A 22,034-nucleotide genomic window follows, 5' to 3' on the forward strand; every position below is an offset into this window, starting at 1 on the left:
ACAAGAATGTGTTTTTCTCTCTTGATGACAGTATTTTCAATATCCGTCCATTAACCCTCATAGCTTAGGTAAGGTGTGTATGTACCTGGTTATTTCCTCCTTGTTGGTTGCCATTTATACAAGAAACGTAACCTTGAACAGCTAAAATACTTACTTACACTTAAGAATCTGCGTGTTGATATATTTCTAGAGACGTCAGTCTCTTCCCACCATCATGTGTATTTAGTGCTAATGTTTAAGCTTATGTGCTAAACATACTGTTTGTCACAGACTAATTTCTGACGGTCACAGTTACCTGGCTGAACCTTCTTTAGCAGTGTGATCCTCTTCAGGAAGAAATGATTGAAAGTGAGTCAAAACTGTTGTCAAAAGCTCCCCAGAGACCTACTGATAGAGAAAAGGTGCTTAGCTTACTCTATTCGTGACAACAGTGTAATTAATAACAATACTAGCTGACAGGTACTCAGTGCTTTACAGTGTGCTGGGTACTATGCTAAGCTTATTATAAACGTCTTATTTAGACCTCACAACAGCCCCAAGAGGGCAGCTCACTATTATGTCCATTTTACAGATGGGTAAATTGGCTTCGGAAAAAGTAAACAGAGCTAGGATTCCAACCCTGGGTATGACTCCTGTCCACTAAATGCCAGAAAAACTCTACTTTTAAAAAAGAAATTGCAATTCTTGTCTTTTTTCTACTATCTATCTATCTATACACCTATATCTATAAGTGTATGTTTACATACGTGCATATATAATAGTTAAGTTTGCAAGAATACAAATATTTAATAACCTCGTACTTGTATAGTTAAGATGGGTCTGAATTCATTTTGTTGAAAGTCCCTGCTTTTTATCTGAGCAGCTGCTAGACGCTGAAATGAAAAACAAAACACCCTGTTTGCATTTTTCGGGCTCCCCTCAACTCTTAAGGCCTTGTCTCCGCGTGGCCCTGGGGAGCCCAGAAGAAAGGCTCAGGGACTCAGCAGTCACCATGGCAACCGCCAGGCTGCCCGGCCCCCCAGCTTGGAGGTGGGTCGGAAAGGTGTGGAAGACAGGAAGGGGACCCCCAGGAGGGCTTCCAAGACACGTTCTCTCCCCTGGGCAACCCCACGTGGGGGCAGAAGGCACCCGTGGAGACGGGCCACGGCCGAGTTGTCTTCACTCACTCTGTTTTCACTTGGCGCGTGAGGTGGGGAGAGGCGGGATCTCTCATTTATACGTCAGAAAGGAAAGAAGGAAATTTCTTACTGGGGAGATGGCGCTCGGAGGAGCCGTGCGCTGCTTCCTCGCCACTCACCGGAGGCCCTGCGGCCTGGACCCGCCCTGCTCCACCCAGGGCTACATCTGTGCCAGAGCCCTGCTGGGCATGATGGGAAACCCCTCCTGGGGGACAATGGGAAATCCCTCCTGGGGGACGATGGGAAGTATCGGCTGGGGGATGATGGGAGACCCCTCCCAGTGGATTATGGGAAGCCCCTGCCGGTGGGTTATGGGACGTGGCTCCCTGATGAGGTTTTTAAGAGGTGGAAAAGGATGTCCTTCCCTTTTTGCCTCTCATTCTCCGTTAGAAAGAAGGAAGATGAGTTAAATAAGGCTTTTGAGAGCCTTCCGAATTAAAGAGCTGCTGCTGTGATCAGCAAGCACTTCCGGGTCACCCAGGGGTCAGGGGTCAGAGGTACCGGGAACCGGCCTGTCTGCACTTCCCAGGACTCAGCAGGTCTCCAGGGGAAGAGGCAGGTAGGCTCTGGGCTGACCGAGCTGGGAGGGCCTCTTCCTGGAAGGAGGAGTTTGGGTTTTGTTCAGTTGCCGCGAGGCGTCCTGCTGTTAACTCCGTCTTTTCTTATTTGGACAGTTGCTTAACCTGGAGTGTAGTGAACGTATTGTGTTGAAAGATTTTGGGGGCAGAAACCCTAATTGGCATTCATGGGAATAAACTAGTACATTTTAGAATTCCCCAGCGCTGTAGCCAGGCACCCAGCTGCCAACGATGTGATGGAGACCGGGGTTTGCTTAAGCCACTTTGTTTTTTTCAGTCTAAGACTTACTGAGCCAGTGCTTCGCTGCTTGGTAGGTGGTTTAAGGTCACTCCCAGAAAACCAGGGTGATTCCTTCAAGTCAGAGACCTGGGGGGAGCAGAAGAATGTGATCGATGGTAATGGCCCTTCAGGCAGAAGACTTGGTTTGACTCTCACTGGCTGTATGACCTTGAGCAATGACTTTATTTCTCTGAGGTTCCCTTTCCTTCGCTGTACAATGGGGAAATGACTACGAGGATTTTATGAGATAATTAATGTGAAACTCTTAAAACATACCAGCACAGTCAGAGCCTAACAAACATCAGTTACTGTCATTGTTAGAGCAAATTTGAGAGTTATATTACTGACGTTTATTTTTATATGAAAAATGCCAACATTTATTTGCATTTTTTTTTTGAATTCTCACCTGAGGATATTTTTTCCATTGCTCTTCAGAGAGAGTGGAAAGGAGAGAGAGAGAGAAAGAGAGAGTGAGAGAGAAAGAGAAAGATGTGCTAGAGACACATCGATGGGTTGCCTCCCGCACAAGCCCTGACTGAGGACGAAGACTGAGCCTGCAACCCAGCTACATGCCCTTGGCCGGAATCCAACCCCGGACCCTTCAGTCCGAGGGCCGATGCTCTTACCACTGAGCCAGACCAGCCAGGGCTATGTGCATATTCTTGATTTCCATTCCAGATTTCTAACATTTACAATATTTTTGGTGTTTTATTTTAAAGACACGCTCAATTATAGTCAATGTGGCAACTGCCAAGTTTAAAGAAAGTGATGATCGTTAGTCCAAACTCCTCACCTCCACACACACACACACACACCCACACCCACACCCACACCCACAAAGCCTGTTAAATTTTGGTGTTTATAATCTTTTTATCTTTGCAGCTAATAAGCAATATAGGTTCGTGTTAATTTGCTTGTAAATTGTTTTTCCCACTAAGGGATGGATGGGTGGATGGTAGATGATACACAGAGTTGAAATCCTTCCTCGCCCAAGGTCCATTCCCCGCTCTCCCCCTGAGGCTGCCATTATGAATTTGGGGCTTTTGGGGGAAATGGCCCCTTAGCTAGTCTTTGAAGAATGGCTGTGCCTTTTGGTACAGCTGCGGGAAGGAAGGCATTCCAGGGAGCGGGGATGGCAAAGGCATAGAAGCGGGCGCGTGAAGGGCGAGCCTGGGGACCGCCTGCGGTTTGGTTCCGTGGGCAGCACGGAGCGGTCCAGGAAGGGGGCGGTGGGCCGTGAGGCTAAGCAGCCGGCCAGGGCTCGGAAGTGGAGACACCGAGTTCCAGCCGGTGACGCTGGTCTGCGTGTGGGCTGAGTGCGGGAGTGCGGGGTGGCGACGGCCGCCGGGCGCTGGGGGCAGAGGGGCTGCCTTAGGGGCTCCCGCCGGAGTTCACGGGGCGTCAGGAGGCCGGGGTCGGGCGAGGGCAGAGGAACTGGGAGGGAGATCGCTAGAGGCCGGGGGAGTGGGGAGCGGTGTCGGATGTCCGCGGGGGACTGTCAGGTGACGGGAAGAGGGGCCGTCCGCGTGGGAAGTGAGCGCGAGCGCGAGCGTGCCCGCGTGTTTCTGCGAGCGCGCGTGCGTGCGAGTGGGGTGTGGACGCGCATCTGCTGAGGTCAGAGCTGCCTCCTGGAGTCAGGAGACGTTGGCGAACACGAGGCGAGATCTCGGAGGACACAGCTCTGCGGCCCGCCCACCCCGAGGGGCGGGAGGAGCGGACCAGGCCCGGGGAGGAGTCGGGGGCGGGCCGGAAGGGGCGGTGCCCCGCACCCCGCGGCGCTGGAGCCCCCTCTAGAGGCAGCTGGCGCGCCACCTGCGCCCTCCTCTCTCGGCCCGAGGGCTAGTGCCCGCTTCACCCCGCATCCGGCTAAGGGGATTCCCGGGCCTAGACAGGGGGGCGGGACTGCCCCAGGCCCCGCCTCCTCTCCCGTCTGCGGCGGCGATTGGCCCGTGTGTCCTGTTGCTATGACAGCTCCCGAAGGTTGCCCGTGGCTCCTCCACGGGCCTTCCGGTGCGTCCTCCCGCTCTAGGAGGGAGGCGGGGCTGGACGCGTCTCTATGGCGACTGGGACGCGGCCGTGCTCGGCGGTGCTCGCGGCGGGTACTCACCGAGGAGACGCGCCGGCAGCGGCGGGGATCGAAGCTGAGACGAGGCCATGTCGGACATAGGCTCGGAGGAGTTGGAGGAGGAGGGAGAAACTGATTTTGGGGTGAGAGCTCCGGGTGAGGGAGGGGCTTCCCGGGGTGCGCGGTGGCGGGAGGACCCCAGGAGGCCGGGTTCGCGTAATAGGGAGGCCTGGAGACCAATTACAGCCGGGAACGGAGACCGCGCGGGCCCAGCGGGTGCTGGCCCGGGAGGCCGGTGGGAAAGGTGACACGCCATCTGCTGGCCGCCTCCCACCCATCCCAGCGAAGGCGGAGATTTCCAAGTGGAAGCCCCAAGCCGCCGCCTCCCCGCTGCTGCCCTCCGCCCGGGCAGCTTTCTGGGATGGCTGGGTGGTACGGTTGGGTCTCGAATAAGCATTTCCCCGGTGGAGCCAGGCCCCTCGGGATTAGGGCGGCTGGCGGAAAGGCGCTTCCTGGCAGCCTCCAGGAGATGCTGAGGTGATCTCAGGCTCAGCGAAGGTTTTCCGAAGACACCACCATGTAGCCTGTAATCACGTGTGCTTTCTTCACTCTTACGGGAACTGAGCAGAGTCTTTGGAAGTTTTCCTTGGTTCAGGCAGCAGAGAGGAGGTAAGGGACGTGCAACCAGTTAGGTGAGCTGGCCTCCGTGGGAGCACATGTGGACTGTCCACTGATGAGCCTCACTGAGCCAGAGGGTGAGCATTTCCTAGCCTCAGCCTCTGTGTGTGTGCAGAGCTCAGGGCTAGATAGTTTCAAGGTAACAAAAAAATCTAGCACCTCTGCTTGGCTGTAACTAGCTCTATACAAGCGTCTCCCAGCCCCTCTATGGCCTGGAGCCACCTGGCCGGAAGGGGGAGCCGCATACCCCCCACAGCAGCTAGTGTTGAAAACCAGGAATCCCCTGTGCGATGAGGATGAGTCCCCGGCATCAGTGGACATCACCCATGCTTGGCAGCCTCCTCTTTCCTCTCTGTTTCCCGCCCCCCTCCTGGTTTCTCCCAGGAGCACTTAAAAAAAAAAAAAGCCACTTGCTCAGGGTCTGTTTCTGAGGGAACCCAACCTACAACACCTGCCCAATCAGCTTTGTAGACTCTTTCCTCAAATGTCCCCACTGGATTTGTAACTTTGTAGTGCCCAGACATGGTTACCTACTTCACCTGTAAACTGGGCCGAGGATTGGGAGGATTCGATGCAATACTATTTATAAAGTGCTTAGCACATGCTTGGCACTTAAAATGTGGCAGCTGCGACTATGCTGACTTTTTTTGTCATTGCCAGGAATATGAAGGGGACCGAAATGAGGCAGGTGAGAGGCATGGCCACGGGAAGGCCAGACTGCCCAACGGGGACACGTATGAGGGGAGCTATGAACACGGTAAACGACACGGCCAGGTCAGAATCGGTGACTTGAGTGGGTAGGTTTCTGTATTTAATACTCTGTTAGTGAGTGTTTAATTCAGGAATGATGTGAATCCTATAATCAATGTGTTTCAGGGGACCTACAGATTTAAAAGTGGTGCTCGCTACATTGGAGAATACATTAAAAATAAAAAGCATGGGCAAGGCACTTTTATATACCCAGATGGATCAAGATATGAAGGTAAAATGTTCTCACAAAGCAGGTTTTTGTGCTGCAGAGGTCTTCTTTTGGGATTGAACTTGTCTGTGAAGACTGAGATAAATGAGAAAGTTTAAAGTTCTCCAGATTAGTCAGCCATTTAGCAAATGCAAACCGTGTTCCTGTGTTTACAGGGTTGATGCAGAAACCAGCAAGCCTCGTAATTATGGGAAATATGACTGTCCCTGTGACCAGCACATTCTCTCTGTGAGCCTGTGTACTGAGGAGCAAATGCAAGGGAGGCTGCTGGGCGAGCACAAACCTTGCACCCAAGACATTAGCTGCTCTGTAGCATTGTCTCTTTGAAGTTGTTTTTGCTGTTTCCGTTTCTGGTAGATCCCTCTTTTTTTTTTTTGGTTAATTCTTACCCGAGGATATTTTTTCCATTGATTTTTAGAGAGAGTGGAAGGTGAGGGGGTGGGGTGAAGAAAAACAGCAATGTGAGAGGGACACATCGATTGGTTGCTTCCTGAATGAGTCCTGGCCAGGGCCAGGGATTGAATGTGCCCTTGTCAGGGAATCAAACCCGTGACCCTTCAGTCCTGGGGTCGATGCTCTAACTGCTTAGCACACCCACCAGGGCTAGATCCCTCTTCTGATGAACACACTGTTTGTTAGACCTGGTGGGGCCTTCACTGAGGGCTTCTTGTCAGAGAGGCATTCTGCCTTGTAAAACCGGTGTTCTTATCTGTGCCACAATTCTTCACATGCCAATGTGATGTCTCAGGAAGATTCTCATTCCCTTATTTCCAAGAACCCCACCACTGCCCCAGACACCATTGTCACCTGGTTTGCCTACAGTGTTGGTCTAATCAAGGGACGAAGGAAGTTCTGAGCCTGGGAAGAGACACAAGTGAGGAGTGGGCGTGAGCCTTCAGAAACTGTGCAAAATTCTGTGTTCTGGGCTTCTTTACTGGGGAGAAGTTGTCTGGTTTCATCAGATTTCCCAAAAATTCTGTGACTCCAGCCCTGGAACTGTGGTGACAGTAGGTGTGACTTTGTATAGGACACCTTATCCCTCCCTGCCTCAGCTTTCTCATCTGCAGTGAATTAACACACATGGAACACTCAGAATTGTGGCCGATGGATGGGAAGCACTCAGTAAATGTTGGCTGGGTGACCACATACCTGTGTGAGAGTATCACCTCTTAATGAAGGTGGCATCCTTAGAATGCAAGCTAGAGTTGCCTGTCTTGTTGCCAGAGAAAACCAGAACCTGGGAATTCTAAAAGAGGTTCTGCCAGATCTGAGGTCCAGCTGCAGAGTGTCAACCCTCTTTCTGTTAGATGTGGAATTTCTGTTTTGTTTCATGGATCTTAGAAGACTTGCTCCAGAGGAAACACCTGCTGTTTTGAAAAATCAACTTTAAACAGTTTAATTTAGGGTTTAATTTAATTCTTTCCAAATCCTTAGGAGCCAAATCTCATTGTTGTCATTGTTTATTTCAATGTAGATGTTAATCTAGTTTGAACAACATATAAATATATATATAAAAGATACTCAGAAAAAAGGGTTGAAGGAATTGTTAATATGAAGGTTAGCTAGCATAGAACACTTATTTGGAAACAGTTGTACATTTTTGTTTCTCCATATGGTTCTGTAATGTGCAGGGTGCAGTTGCTACTCAGTTTCTTCTCTGAGGTCAGAAACTACAATGTTACTTTTATCTTGGTGAGTGGAACCATCTTCCAATCACAAAGTCAAAGTGGGCACATGGCAGAATCCTTCATAACTGTCTTGGCTGGCTGACTGCCATCAGAAGGGGCACAGATGGTTTTTGCAGGTGAGCGAGTGTGCTCATATTGCACCCGAAGCACAGGGCCCAGTACAGTCTCCCAGATGCCGGGCCACATATGACTGGGGAGCCCAGGAATGGGCAGAAGCTGTAGTGCCCTGAGAGCAGGGAACTGGGGGGCGGGGGGCAGGTTGGCGGGTGACTTGACCAGAGGTAGGGAAGCAGGGAAGTGACCTTTCTCTCAGCTACCTTCCTCAGTTCTACAGTTTACTGATTATAATCCAATTATGATTATGATAATTATATCAGTGTCTCTACAAGTTGTTAGGTAAACTGGGACTTTTTAAAAAGTTTGCTCACCAGTCTTCTCTGGCTTGACTTTTAGTGCCTTTTGCAATTTAATCTTTTTCTTTCATTTTTGAAAGTTTTCTGCAAAATACTTAATATATTTTTCTTGCAGCACCCCCATGGAGGTCAGCTCCCTTGTTCATTTTTAGGATAGTTTGGAACTTTGGAAACCTCTGTTAAGTTTCGTTCTTATGTGAGCTGCAAGATTTGAAGATGTTGTGAGCTTTGGGTGAAGGAATACTCTCAGTACCTTTATACTTTAAAAAAATTGATTTTAGAGAGAGGAGGGGGGAGAGAGAAACATCAGTTGGTTACCTCCTGCGTGCTTCCCGACCGGGGATGGAACCAAATTCACAACCTGGGCATGTGCCCTGACCTGGAATTGAACCCGCCACCTTTTGGTGCATGGGATAAAGCTCCAACCAATTGAGCCACAGTGGCCAGGGCAGGACCGTGCACAGAGGAGAGTAGGTGAGGGCACTCAGGCAAGGGAGGAGTCCTCGGAGAGGCCTAGTTGGCAAGGGCGTCGTGTCCACTCCCATGAAGCTGTGTGCGGGCGGGGCTGCCCGGGGTGGCCCGGCAGGAAGGTGCCCGGGTTGGAGCCAGGTGGCGAGGTGGGGAATGGAGTGAGGTGCTGGCAGGCCGCTGAGGATCGAGCCTGGAAGTGGTTGCTGGATCAGTAAACACAACCAAGGCTGAGGAGTGTGGAGCTGGGACCACTGGCAATAGGGCAGGCAAGCCCTGGTTTAAATCCCTGCTGTGCTGTTGGCCAACTGCTGGCCACGCACACGTGACTGTGGCTCCCATACATACACCTGCCCAGCCCTGTGCTCAGCGACCCCCTGAGTAACTCCCTTAGCCAGCTCCCCACTCCACGCCATCTGGCCGAGAGGCAGGGCCCGGGGGGAAGCCGGAGTGGAAGGAGGGCGGGCACCCTTCCCCTCACTGGCGCTTGGTTTTGTGCCGTCTCTTCCAGGGGAGTGGGCAGATGACTTGAGGCACGGCCACGGCATCTACTACTATGTCAACAACGACACCTACACTGGAGAGTGGTCTGCTCACCAAAGGTTTGGGCCTTTCTCCTTTTAGTCCTGTAGATTGATTCTTGTAATGAGAATATGGCAATGTCTTATTAAGAAACAGAATCGTGGCAAAGTCCATGAGCCAACTCTGCCAGGCAGTTCTGACCCTCATGGCCTTAAGGCGAGGCTGCTGGATGATGCACTGCGGGGCAGGTGCAGACCAGACGGGGAGAGCACGTGGGTCCTTCCCCCTAGGGCCCTGGGCCTGAGGACACCGAAAAGAACCTTCTGGGGACGGAGCCTCAGCTCCCGGAAGTGCTGCCTCTTCCCACGAGCATCAGCTGACCTGCGGGAAGGTCCCTGCTGTCCGCAGGTGATGCCCGCCCCATGCTTTGGCACAGTGAGCAGGAGGCATGCTCTGATGGGGCAGCTATAGAGGACTGACGGCTTGTGATCCTGTGTCCACCTGGCCACCCTCAATGGAGATGCCTGTCTATACACCTGGGAGGCTTTTCAGGGCTTCCAGACACAAGGCGCTATGTTCCCTCTCTTAACCAGGCATGGGCAAGGCACCTATGTCTACGCAGAGACTGGCAGCAAGTATGTGGGGACCTGGGTGAATGGACAGCAGGAAGGTGCGGCCGAGCTCATTCACCTGAACCACAGGTACCAGGGCAAGTTCTTGAACAAAAACGTAAGTAAGAGGAAGTGATGTTTGCCAGTGAAATACACAGTACCCTCCTCCCCAGCTTGTGTATCCGTAAAAGTACTAAAAACTCAGGAAACCCTCCTATCCTTCTGATATGGGAAATAGGGCAGCTGTGCCTTCCTCCAAGCATCCTGGTACCCACAGAGGGCAGAGCTGGGCGGGAAGGCTTGGCCTGTTTCTCTGTAAATCACAGTCTCTTCCAGCAGTGGTTGGGATGGCCTTAGGACACCAGGCATGTTGACCTCCTGTTGTGTGCCCATCTCGGGGGAATCAGATGTGAGATCCTGATTTGTCGGGAATTACCGAACATCTTCTGCTATGAGCATGTGGGGGTTTTGACTTTCTCTTCCTTGGGGGGCCCGAGGCTGGAGCTGGGGAGGGAGACCAGGAGCCCTTCCTCTCCTGGTGGCGGTGAGACCTCGGGCCTGAGGCCTGCAGCTCGCAGCACCCATGCCTGTCATCTCCTTTGGGGGAGGACCTGTGTCTCTTCTTGCCCTCCTATCCGATCCCTAGTGGGGTAGAGAGAAAACCCAGCTGACTTGGGACTTCCCAGCCTGGCATCCGCAGTAGCTCTGATCAGGGGCTGAGCAGACACTGTCCCTGACAAAAGAGTTTGCCGAGCAAATTAAAGATGTTAGGTTGACATAGGGAACACTGAACTGATTGAATGAAGTAGCTGCAGACTCTCGTAAAACTCAGTTTTCATTCACGTGTCATTCATGCCCTGATTACAGATTCTCCTTTCAGTCTTTGTAAAACAGCACATTCTCCTCAAATCTACGCATCCTATGGGTGGTTCCCAGCAGAACCCTGGGGGTGTTTACTAGGACAACAAGATCAGTGAGGCAGCAAGTTCAGAGACGGTCCAAGCGTGTATATAAGTCAGCGCCCGATAAGAAAGTCATCTCAAATTGATAAAGAAACGATGGGAGAAGCCAAGAAATGGGACCACTTGGTAACCACTTGGGAGAAAAAGAAAATGAGAGTTTGTCCTGCAGCCTGTAGATAAAGATAAGATACCGTCTAGAGGGAATAAAGGGTTAAATGTAAACAAGAAAATCACAGCAGGAAAAATATGTGAATATTTGTTAACTTTAAAATGACAAAAGAAACTTTCTAAACAAAAATATAAAGAGAAAGCCAGGAGATTTTGCCCAATAAAAACAATCCCTTATAGATTAGAAAACACTATACAGGAAATTTGAGAGTTATATTATGAATGGGGCAAGGATATTTGCAGCATTTAATATGTAAAGCACATCAATTGATGTGTTTTAAATGGTCAAAATAGTGAAAAAAATCAACCTTACTAATAACTTAAAATATATGACTTTAAATGATTTTTTATATAGTAAAAAAGTGTAAAGATAGAACAAAATGTTAAGGTCCAGGAAAAAACACGAGGGTTTGAAGACAAAGAGACTCTTGAGCGCTGCTGCGGGGTCCTCACTCTCGGGTGTATACACTGCACATACCTTTGTCCAGAAATGATACTTCTGAAAATTTACCCCGAGGACGCTCTCTAAAGTGCGCACAGAGATCTAACCCAGAATATGTCTACTATAGAGTCTTGGTCAAAGGAAAGTGTCAGCAGACCAAGATCAGCTATAGTGAACGAGTGAAACAGATTCCCATTCTCAGATGAAGTAAAATGCCGGGTTGATGGGGTCGTGGAAGAGTGTCTGTACCTATGGGAAGGCATCCGGGCCAAATTTCTAGTAAACATAGAGTAGGAGTCAGTACATGTAATTATGATCAGATTTCTAATAAAAAAACCCTCTGTCCTAGGAACAAGGTTACAGAGGTTACTTCAAAATATCAGTAGTTTTATCGCTACCTAGTTTGCCCGTGGCTGCTGACTTAGTAAAACTTTTGTAACAAACACGTGACTTTTATAAAGAGATAAAATATAGTTAAGTTTTAACAGACAAAACAGGCCCTATAGTTGCAATTCTGGTAGCCTTTAGTTCATAAAGCATTCTTTGGCCTGTATCGGACTTGCCCCAGTCGCATGATGTGGGCGGGCTTACGGGGTAACATTCCTAAAGCATTTTGGACTTCCTGCTGGGTGCGGACTCTCAAGAGTGAAGCACCTCTTGGTTTCTCTGTGCTCGCAGCCCATTGGCCCTGGGAAGTACGTGTTTGACATCGGATGCGAGCAGCATGGGGAGTACCGCCTCACAGACATGGTAGGTGGCAGGGATCTGTCGTGTTTCCATGGTCCCTCTTCACGTGCGTGCGTTGGTCTAGGACCGAATTCCCAGAACAAGACGCTACCCTTTCACAGTTACTCCTGGGACCTAGGCCTAGTCTTTTTGCCTAGGAGCCAGTAATTCTGAGCCAGCCCCAGGGCTCTGGACAGTTAGGTCCCAGAAACGACGACTGAGATCTGTCACAGTGATGTCACCAAATTTGTGCCATAACTCAGTGTTTCAGGTGTGTTCGGATGACTCCCAGCACTTACAATTTCCCCTTTTTGTTCCTTTCCAATACTTAACATTAATGTTCATGCTAAACTGATTGTGAGCAACGTTTAATAAGCTGAAATGGAGTAAAAGTGGATGCTGGTAATAGAAACAAGCATGTGGATGCGGCTTCAGGCTTGTATTTCGTGGCTCGGGGTCGTGACATGCCGTGGATTTCCTCCTGTGGGCTGAGTGATGGAAAGTAGCTGCCTCGGAATTTTATTTCCCCTCCATAGTCCTTGGGACTAGAGCTCTAGTGTTTACCCCCTTTGACATCGCCACAAGGCCGTCTCAGTGTGCTTTGGGGCCTTCCTATGATGTTCGCTTTATTGCATGGAAGGACTCAGAGCAGCAGTGTGGCTGAGCAACTGGAAAGCGCGTTTCATCTTGGTCATGTCTGAACGGCCCTAGAGCTGGGGAGTGAGACTCTGCAGGCTTTCCTGGCGTCCGTGGGCAGAACATGGGCACAGTGTCCCCACTGCCCTCCCCTTTCTGGTCCCAGCTCCTTCCAGGGCCACGTTCAGCCCTTAGATTGTACCTCGATAGCTGGCAGTTGATCCGATCGCTGAATCGTGTTATGCAAATGCTCGAAAGCCATTATAAACCAGACCTTTCTCTCCTTCCTGTAAGCGTCCCACAGAGTTTACACACATGGTGGCAAATTCACATTGTTAAACTTCAACAGGAGAGAGGGGAAGAAGAAGAGGAGGAGGAGTCCTTGATAACAGCCGTCCCCAAATGGAAGGCCAACAAGATCACAGAACTGGCTCTGTGGACACCAACCCTCGCTGAAGAGCACCCGCCCGTGGGTGTTCCTGGGCAGGAGGAGGCCCCGGGAGCTGAGGGTATGGCCCCCCCCCCCCAGGGTGGGGTGGGGAGGGGCTGGGCACAGCCTCTGCCCGGGCTGCTTCCCGGGAGCTGAGTCCTGGTCCCTCCTGTGCACAGGGGCTATTGGGGACCTTGGTGGGTGATTGGCTGGCCATGGGCATAACCTCAGGAAAGCCAGCTGACAGCAGCTGGGTGCCAGGCCCCTCCCTGAAGAAGTCCTGAGGAGTGATTAGACTGCCTGGGGTGTTGAAAAATTGCAAGTGATTAAAAGCCAAGCCTAGTTGGCCTTAGTGAAATAATACTAATTTATTGGTTCTTAGAACTGGAGAGGCCAGGGTGGAGCCAGCCTCAGGTGAGGCTGGATCAGGCCCCAGCTCCCTGGTCTCTGCTCTCACAGGCATTGGCTCTGCTCTCTTCCCTTGGGAGACTAGTCCTCATTGACTTTACCAAACTGTCACCCAATCAACTGGAGAACCCTGGGGAACAGAGAGCTGCTCTTTCTCAGTATGGTCATCAAAACCCTTGGGAAGTAGAGTCATCATCCCTGAACCAGGCACTGTGACTGCCAGGCCTGGGCTGGAGCTGGGTGACTCCCACTGGGGAGGCATGGTCCCCTGGCAGGGTGCTGCTCTCGGGAGGAGGGAGAGAGGGTGCCACACAGGGGAGGAACAGGCCTGTGCTCTGCTGGACACCGCTCCCCTTTGTTTCATCGCAGGCGGGGGAGAGCCTGTGGAGGAGGCCCAGCCGCAGGTGGACATTTCAGACACGGAGGCCGATTTAATGAAGTCTGGAGAGGAAGAGCCTGATACCTTCAGGGAGGAGAGCAATGAGTTTGGCCGGGAGGAGTTCCGCTACGACAACTTGGACCAGGGTGAGCCTGAGTTCTGGGGGAGCAGGAGGGCTGGAGGGGAGGAAGGCCGCACGCACACTGGGACCTGCTGTGGGGCTCTCCTCCCTTTGACCAAGGCCGCTCCGGGGCCAGGGCTGAGAAGATCTCTGAGGACCCTCTATGAATTCATGTCAGACCCACAGGATGTTGCTCCCTCCTAGGACCTCCTATGGGGACAGCAGGTGCGACGCATGCTCGCTCTCTGCTCTTTGCGAATCTCTGTTTCTACCAGGCGAGCAGGCCTCAGGCTGCAGGGTCCCGATAGAGATGCGGAGCACGGCTGTGTGTTACTACATGGTTTACCAGGTCTGGGTCACAGGAGTGTGAGCAGGAGCGGGCAGTGTTGGGAACCAGGTCTTTTTAAGTGGGTTTGAATGTACCATTATCTAGAAGCTTCTGCCACTGCAGGTCCTGGGGCAGGGATGTGACCTTGAGTCTGCTTGGGGCTTCCGGTTCCTGGAATCTTTATAAATCTCTCCCCAAGTGCTGAGGGCATGGCCAGAAAACTCAGACAGGGTTCTGTGCTTACAAAAAATGTCCTATGTCTGATGCAAAGCAGGCTTCCTGGTGGACAGGCTGCCGCTGGTCCGGGAACAGCCCAACATATGTGGTCCCTGGGCCTGGGCCCCATGCAGCGTAATTTGTCTCTGCAGCAAATGAAGAGCAAATATATTTCCTTTTCTTTTGAAAATAATATCTGAAATACTTAAATGGCATAAAGCTGTTTTCTATCTAAATGCTTTAAACACACACAGATTTGGACCTTTGTGAGCAATACAATCCCAAATACTGTGGTAACACATCAAAGGATTGTGGCCTTGTGGCTGAGAGCCGGACCCGGAATCCTGGCCTCCCCAGCTAGTGGCTGTGACCGCTTGTCCTATCCTTCCTATGTCCCTCATTTGCATAATGCAGAGGAGAATGACCCCTCAGAGGCACAGTGCCCGTGGGATTCCGTGAGGGTGGAGCGGGCCCAGGTCCACACAGCGTCTAACCACACAGATGTGTTCACACGAGAGGGTTCTGGGTGGGTGCTGAGCATCTCCACCTGGAGATGCCATGCTTGCTGAGCCCTGTGGATGGACAGAAAGCTCAGAGGGTATCAGTGACTTGACTGCCTGTGTCTTCAGTGTGACTGCCGTGTGACCGCTGCATGGCTGCTGTATGGCTATTGTGTGACCTTTGTGTGACTGGTGGGTACAGGACAGGTACGTGACTCACCTGGAGCAGTATTAAGAAGTATTTCTGAGAGGGGGGCACCTCCAGGTGAGTTGAGAGGGCTGGAGGTGGCCAGACAGACAGCAGAGCCTGGTGGGGAGCAGGCAGGGTCCCTTCTAATAGCCTTTCCTTGAGAGCTTGAGGTGGCTGGTGTTTGTACCAGATCCACAGCACAGTGGGGAGGGCGCCTCTAATTAGGGAGCTCCTCTGGGGCAGGTGGGGGATGGGTGCCCTGGGGCCAAGCCAGAGGCCGGAGGCAGGGGCTCCATTCTGATGTAAGGCTTTCCCCACCCAGATCCTATGGTGGGGGGAGCAGAAGGAGGGGTCAGCATGAGCAAGTCTCGGGACGAGAAGTCCGAGAACCAGGCTGGGAGAGATTGGGCCTTGACATCAGGATCCAGCTGGCATCTGAGACTTTAGTTTCCTGAAATAGCCTGGGCAGAAGGGGCATTGCCATAGCTCAGTGGGTTTGGCTTCCGGGGACATTTAGCAATGTCTGAAGACTTGGAGGGTGGGGCAGGGTGGCGGGCATCTTCTGGGGTGGAGGCCAGGGATGCTACTAAATGCTCTATGTTGCACAGGACAGCCCCACACAGAGAATTATCCAGTCCAGAATGCCAACCTAGCAAATGAATTTTAAAAGAAAAAAGTGAGTGTCAAACACTTACGTTTCCCTTTCCTTCCCAGGAAATCCGGGTTTTGAAGAAGATGAACCTAGACAGTCCGATCCTCCAGACTAAGAAGGGGCCCAGAGAATGGGGACTGTCACACAAATGCCTGTGGCTCGGGGGTTGACACTAACCAGTTACTGATCTTTCTTAACTTAGTTGTTTGTGAAAATGGTTTCAATTGCAAATAAATTTTTTATTCTCCTTTGTTGATGAAATCACCTGTGCTTCAAGTTCTTTGAACTGAAAGTTACCAGGTTATTTTGCCCTGGTTTTCAGTGGTACCTGAGCTGTTCTGTGTGATGGGGTGTCAGAGAGCAATGACCCCACAACCACGCCCGGCTGAGGCCTGGCATCCTTTCCTGCAGATGAGCACCGCCAGGCTGTGTGCAAGCCCAGCCTCATTTCTTCTCACTTTCACATATTCAGGCTGGATCTGCGGGGTAAGTTCAGATTGAGGTTTGACCTTTGACCCCCATCTGTACGTCATAATTGTGGGGAAATTATCAAAATGGGTGGCAGGGATATTTCTGGAAGCTGTTCCAGAACAGCTAGCGATAAGGGAGCTGTGCACAGGAGTCACTGCCAACCATGTACATCTATTCTACCACCCCAAACACTAAATCTGTGCCTAGTTCAGCTTACTCATGTGATCTGCCCTCTCATTACCTAGGGGCATGAGACCCAGAAGTGCCCCCCCCCCGAGAGGGTGAACCCAGACATCTGTGGACAACCCAAATTCCATTAGCTTGACTTGCAAAGTTTGTATTCATCATGATGGTTAGTGAGGTTGGTCTGGTACCGGGGGTCCAGGAGGGCAAGCGGAGGTTTGAGGGCGACTATGATGACCGTGCCCTATTCCCGAGCACTCGGACAACCTTTTTCTTCAGCAGGGCGGGGGGGAGAGGACACTACTGTCAAGACCCCCATCAACCACAGGGACCAACTTCTCCAAGTCAGAGGCACCATTTTCCTCACACCCTCTGGGTAGATTCACTGTGCTGGTGGGGCCCCGTCTGGTCTGTCTTACGTGTTAGTCAGGACAGGACCCACTCCTCCCATTTTCAAAGCCCACCTCCCCTCTCCACTTGATCAAGAGAGAGAAAGGAGAAGCTGAGAATGACCACCAAGAAGGGGGTCTCAAATCCTCATACCTGGGCCCCTGTAATAACAGCCCCGATGTGCTGGGGTGTGGTGTGCTCAAGAGTGGCCCCCAAAGACGTCCACATCCTGATCCCCAGGCCCGTGCATTGCTGCCTTTCAGGGCAAAGGGGCCTTTGCATCTGGGGTTAAGTTAGGGTCTTGAGATGGTAGATTATCCTGGATTATCCAGTGAACCCAATGTCGTCATCACAATAGACCTCAGAAAAGGGAGACAGGAGGGTCGGCAGCAGGACGCCCCACGGTGGAGCAGAGGGACAAGAGAGAGTTGAAGGTGTGACGCCATTGAGGAAGGTGCATGGAGCAAGGGATGGGGGGGCACCTCTAAAAGCTGGAAAAGACAATGAAATGAATCCTCCCCAGTGCCTCGAGAAGGAATGCAGCCTATTGACCTGCTTTAGAACTTGTGGCCTCCAGAACTGCAGCAGAATAAATCGTGTGTGTGTTTTAAAATGTGTGTTGTCTTTACCACTCTGTGGTGGGGACTTGTTACAGCAGCAACAGGAAACTAATACCCAGGGTGTGGCCATCAAGCAGCAGTTTCCTGGTTGTGGTCTGGCGGATGGCCTCTCATTTTATTGAATATTCTACCTCTTTCTGCCCGTGTGGGCACAGCCAAAGACTGATCGAAATAGAAAAGGGAAAAACAGTTGGGAACTTGGTAAATAGGAACATATAAAATAAAGTGGACATCCCCTTTTGGGGGGTGTGTGTGTGGTGAGTCTTTAACTCTTGGAAATTAGAGTCACAGCTCTCATTTCCATGCAAGCCACATGGCAGACACCTGTTACAAGGCGGCCCGAAGCTGAGCCTGCTGGTCTGCAGGGTCACAGATCCACAGGCGGTAATGAACCTGAACGAGACAGCAGGCTTCCCGGAGCCTAAAAGTGCGTCTTGTGCTCCTACAGATCTCACTAGGCGAGAGAGACTAGGATCCCTTCACGCCACAGCATCTAACAGCCTCTGTGCCAGCCTCGCCTGTCCCTTGTGCAGCTGTGCAAACGTCATGGTGACTCTCAGTTGCCCAAGATCCAGTTCTTCCAGTTAAACGCAGAATTGGAGCCGTGGGTCAGTGTCTTCACTGGAGGGGCCACCAACTCCCACTTTCCTTCCTCTTTATTTTCCTCGCAGAAGCACATTCCCAGAGAAGGGATCTAGAACAGAGTTAAATCGCTTATTAATATTTTATACCAGGTTAAAAGCCAACTGACTCATACACCTTGGAGGCTGGCGCAATGTGCCCAGCCCAGCATTGTCTCCTTGACACCTAACACAGCAGTTCTCGGGGGGGGGGGGGGAGCGGCCCCCTAGACAGTGGGAAGCGCCTGCTCCTGTCTGTCACACTGGGGGTGCTGTCCAGTGGGTGGAGGTCAGGGGGTGCTGCTACCATCCCACAATGCACAGGACACCCCCAAACAAAGAGCTATCCCGCCCACGTGTCCACAGCGCCAAGGCGGAGGACCCTGTCCACCGTTCGAAGGCTGGCTTAGGTTCTCAAATTTAGCATCACAAGAAAGGTCCAGGTGTCGAGTTCTCAGACCCCAGGAAAAATTAGCAAAGTGGAAGTTGAGACAATTTCTCATCTGTGAAATGAATGTGTTGGAGCAGATCTTTATTGCCAGGGCCTTGGTTTATATGTTTTGCTTCCCTTTTCTTCCTCTCTCTTTTTTTAATATTTTTATTTTAAATTTTTATTGGTTTCAGAGAGAGGAAGGGAGAGGGAGGGAGAGAGAAACATCAATGATGAGAGTCATTGATCGGCCGCCTCCTGCACGCCCCCTGCTGGGGTTGAGCCCGCCACCCGGGCCTGTGCCCCGACCGGGAATGGAACTGTGATCTCTGGGATCCTAGGTTGACGCTCAACCACTGAGCCACCCCGGCTGGGCGCTTTCTTTTTAATGTCAGAAAAAACTTGCCAACTTTCCACCACGTAGGGGGGAATCCAAGTGAAGGCCAGTGTTGATTCAGGGATGACCCCCTCCTTCTGCTCAGAGACTGGGGGGGAGGCTGTGGTGGGGGGCCCAGGGAAGGGTGGTGAAGGGCTGTTTCCCACTGCCCCTGCCCCGAAGGCCCAGGGTTGGGCAGAGCCCCTTGATGAATTCCTGACATGTGCGGGCAAGTGCAGCTTATTTCGGGCCGGGGGTGGGGGATGGACACTGAATCATCAGCCTAAGAAAGTTTCAGGAGTTTGGAAATTCAAGGCTGGCATCTCGAGAAGGGAGGCCAAGGGTTCGGGTGTGGGTGGGAATTTGGTCACTAGAACAAGTGGGTTTTGGGGACAGGGTCCACATGTCATTCTCAGTCAGTGCCTGGTGTGTGCAGCGCTGCGGTCGGTGTGGAGACAGGGACCCCCAGGAGAGCCCAGGGCTGTGGGAAGGGGTGCAGCAAACCAGGGGGCAGCACAGGAGCACGCGGGGGGAGGGAGACAGGGACGATTGCAGGAGCAAGAACAACACCTAGGGAGTAGGTGGCACTATGGCTGACCAGGGGAATCCCTAGAAAAATCTGTACAACCCTGTGTAGATTTTCAGGACAGGGGCAGGGGGTGGGTCTCAGTTTCAAGTCTGCCCGCCTCAAGTCCTCTCTCTAACTAGATAAGAGCAACCTGTGCTTTGTTGGTAACGTTCCACAAGTTCGTCCAAGCACCCATGATCCTTCTCGACGTGACTGTCACCTGCTGTTTTTTTCTGTAATTGTTTATACAGCCCAGCCCAGCCCTGAGCACTCTGCCACATACAACAAGCTCTTGTGTGTCCCACGGCTGGATGGCTCCCAAGGCAAGACGGGGTGGGGGCTCCTTTCTGTCCCCCGGGGTCCCTAGAGCAAGCCAGCCCAGCTGTTGTCCTTTTTGTTTTTTTAAAAAATCCAAACCGCTTACTCCTCACTGGACCATCTGCTCAACTACTGGAGTTCCAAGGAATTATTGCGCGACTGACCTTTAAAAAGTCCTGTGTCATTTTTTTCTCCTGTCATCTTGGCAGCAAATGGCCAAAGTTGCCACACTGGTGATCAAGATGCCGAACCTCTCCCACCAGCCCCCTGCCCAAGACTGCCCTGTGCATAAGAGCGATGGGCACATTCTCAGGGCACAGCTGGGTTTTTGTTGCCCTGGGCCGTCAGGACACTCGTTTTCATTCTGAGAAGGGAGCGTGATGACCCTGCGTCCTTGGGCTGCCTGGCTCTGTGGCCCAACGGGAAGCGTGGGCACGTACCTTTCTCACCAGCTGGGCGAAGTCCGCGCAGTCCCGGGGCGGCAGCCGGAGGAGCGGGCGGGTGCAGGAGTCCAGCGCCGAGCCGTGGGCCACGATCAGGATAACGCCTGTGTGGAATAAAGAACAGCTCGAGGTCCAAGCAGGCAAGGAGAGCACCTTTTATTAGACTGGGGGGTCCCCAAAGTTCTTGGAATGGAGCCACCTCATGGTGCCCCCAGGCCTCCGGAGGTGCCAGGGTAGAACAGGCGTGGCTGGTCCCTGCTCAGCAATGCCCACGGCCCTGCCTCTCATTGCACCTGGCTGGTTCTTCACAGCGTATCACATCCTCAGGCAGGGTCTGCGGTGGCAGCTTCAGGGATGGGACCTCGGCTTGATCTGAGCCACCACCTCTCCTGGGATGTCTCGGTGGCTGCCGCCCAGACCTGATCCGATTAGCTCGAGAATTATCAGCAGTTGATCACAATGAGCTTGCTGATGACTCACTTTGGATAAAGACATCCAGAGTCCACTGGCTGAGCGAGTCTCCCTCGGGTGACAGGGCGTGGGAGCCAACGCCAAGACAAAGCAGAGCTGGGCAGCCTTGCCCCAGGGGTGGAGGGGAGGCCAGGGGGGTGTCTGGGCCGCACTCACGGCTCCACCTAGAGGAAGAAATCAGACCGAGTGCTTCCTTTGAAGGCCAGGCTGACTGACACCCAGCCTTCCGTTCAGGTGACCTCCTAATGTGACTGTAAATTCTCCAATGCGACCCCCAGACTGAAGCTCCGACCTACTTTTCCTGTGACATTTCCTATTCATTTCACACTCATATCTTTGGCCTCCACACTCCTGGTTGGTTGTCAGGATGCTGTTCTGGGAGGAAGAGGCACAGGGTTGACTCCTGGCCTGTGCTCTCTCTCCAGCAGGGTCACTTGGGCAGCCAAGGCTGACAGCCCCTCTGAGCTTCAAAGCCACGTGGTATAAACGGAGGTGGTATTTCAGACACCGCAGGAAGGCGAGGCGTTAACCGGTAACGCCTGTGAAGGGCCCACTGTGCCAGGGGATCGCTCGGTATCAGCTTTTACCCGCCTGCCCAGCTGGATCCCTGGTTGCTTGGTCCGCAGCTTCCCACGCCCCGGGCCCTCCGCCTTGCTCCTGGGCTCCTCCTCCTGGGGCACATTTGCCCCCCAGCCCTCCTACCAGTCAGTGCTGCATCCTCAGGGCCGCGGCCACTGGCCGCAAGCTCGGCTGGCTGAGCGTGGGCAGCACACACAGGGTGCTCAGTGGACACCGGAGTGGACAGAGCAATGGTTCTGCATCTGAGTTCCTAAAGGACCTCAGGGGTCCCTGAAAGAAGGATCATCCCTGGACACTGACATTCAGCTGGTGGTGGAGGCTTGAAATGGGACAGCCAGAGGGGGCGGCTGGGGTGGGGCCCCAAAAGCTCGGTGAGAGGCTCTAAAGTCACTTTCCTTCCTCTGATGTCCTGTGGCAATAACTGTAACAACAGGTGTTTGGTAATTAATCAAATGTCACGATGGTGTGCTTTCCAAAAGTGTGTCCCCCGGGTTCAGATCAGTCAAAACAGGCCAAGCAACCATCCTCAGGGCCGGGCGTGCTGGGTGCTGGGTGCTGGGTTAGGCAAGGTCTGGGGTCTCTTCCTGGAGGGTGTCTCGGTGCGCGGACCCCAGGTGTGCTGGGGACTCTCTGGGAGGGGCCAGGCTCTCAGCTCCTCCCCATGTTTCTTGTCAGCAGATTTCTTCATCCCCCGAGCATCTCCGGGACGGGGCGAGGGGCAGGGCCGGAAAGGACACAGGTGGGGGAGTGGGCCGGGTGGTCTGCTACTTATTCTGAGACTCTTCTCATGTTATTAATATTCCTAATATTCCAGATGTCCGCGCCCCTTTCCTCAGCAATATTCAGATTCCTCGAGAATAGAACGTGTCTTCGCTTAGACTCCCCGTGATGTTTTGTTTGTTTAATACCTGCTGGCTGGCTTACATTTTTATAAAATTGGCTTCTAA

At 52.3% G+C, this 22,034-nt stretch overlaps 2 protein-coding genes across 4 annotated transcripts in view; one reads left to right on the forward strand and one right to left on the reverse strand.

Annotated features, from left to right (window-relative positions):
* The first annotated feature begins 4,058 nt into the window (after nt 1–4,058).
* On the forward strand, nt 4,059–15,882 carry RSPH1 (radial spoke head component 1). Of its 3 annotated transcripts, none has more exons than XM_081139016.1 (9): nt 4,059–4,244; nt 5,440–5,553; nt 5,656–5,761; nt 8,839–8,929; nt 9,443–9,578; nt 11,711–11,782; nt 12,744–12,903; nt 13,602–13,757; nt 15,681–15,882. In XM_081139016.1, exons 1-9 carry the CDS (start codon nt 4,191–4,193, stop codon nt 15,731–15,733), a joined length of 942 nt encoding a protein of 313 aa, XP_080995142.1. In that variant the 5' UTR covers nt 4,059–4,190; the 3' UTR covers nt 15,734–15,882. The 3 variants fall into 3 exon arrangements, with proteins under 3 accessions (XP_080995142.1, XP_080995141.1, XP_080995140.1); XM_081139015.1 differs by having other exon boundaries at nt 4,068–4,244; nt 5,440–5,576; nt 5,667–5,761; XM_081139014.1 differs by lacking the exon at nt 4,059–4,244 and having other exon boundaries at nt 4,322–5,553.
* A 1,486-nt stretch (nt 15,883–17,368) lies between these two features.
* Nucleotides 17,369–22,034, reverse strand: part of UBASH3A (ubiquitin associated and SH3 domain containing A) — a 32,063-nt gene continuing 27,397 nt past the window's right edge. Inside the window, exons 13-14 of the mRNA XM_081138467.1 lie at nt 20,035–20,141; nt 17,369–17,976 (exon numbers count right to left, since the gene is read on the reverse strand). Coding sequence (XP_080994593.1) covers nt 17,839–17,976; nt 20,035–20,141 — 245 coding nt within the window. The 3' untranslated portion in view covers nt 17,369–17,838. The remainder of the gene's footprint in view (nt 17,977–20,034; nt 20,142–22,034) is intronic.

The sequence above is a fragment of the Miniopterus schreibersii genome (genome assembly GCF_964146895.1).
Source record: "Miniopterus schreibersii genome assembly, chromosome: 5".
Classification (NCBI taxonomy): Eukaryota; Metazoa; Chordata; class Mammalia; order Chiroptera; family Miniopteridae; genus Miniopterus; species Miniopterus schreibersii.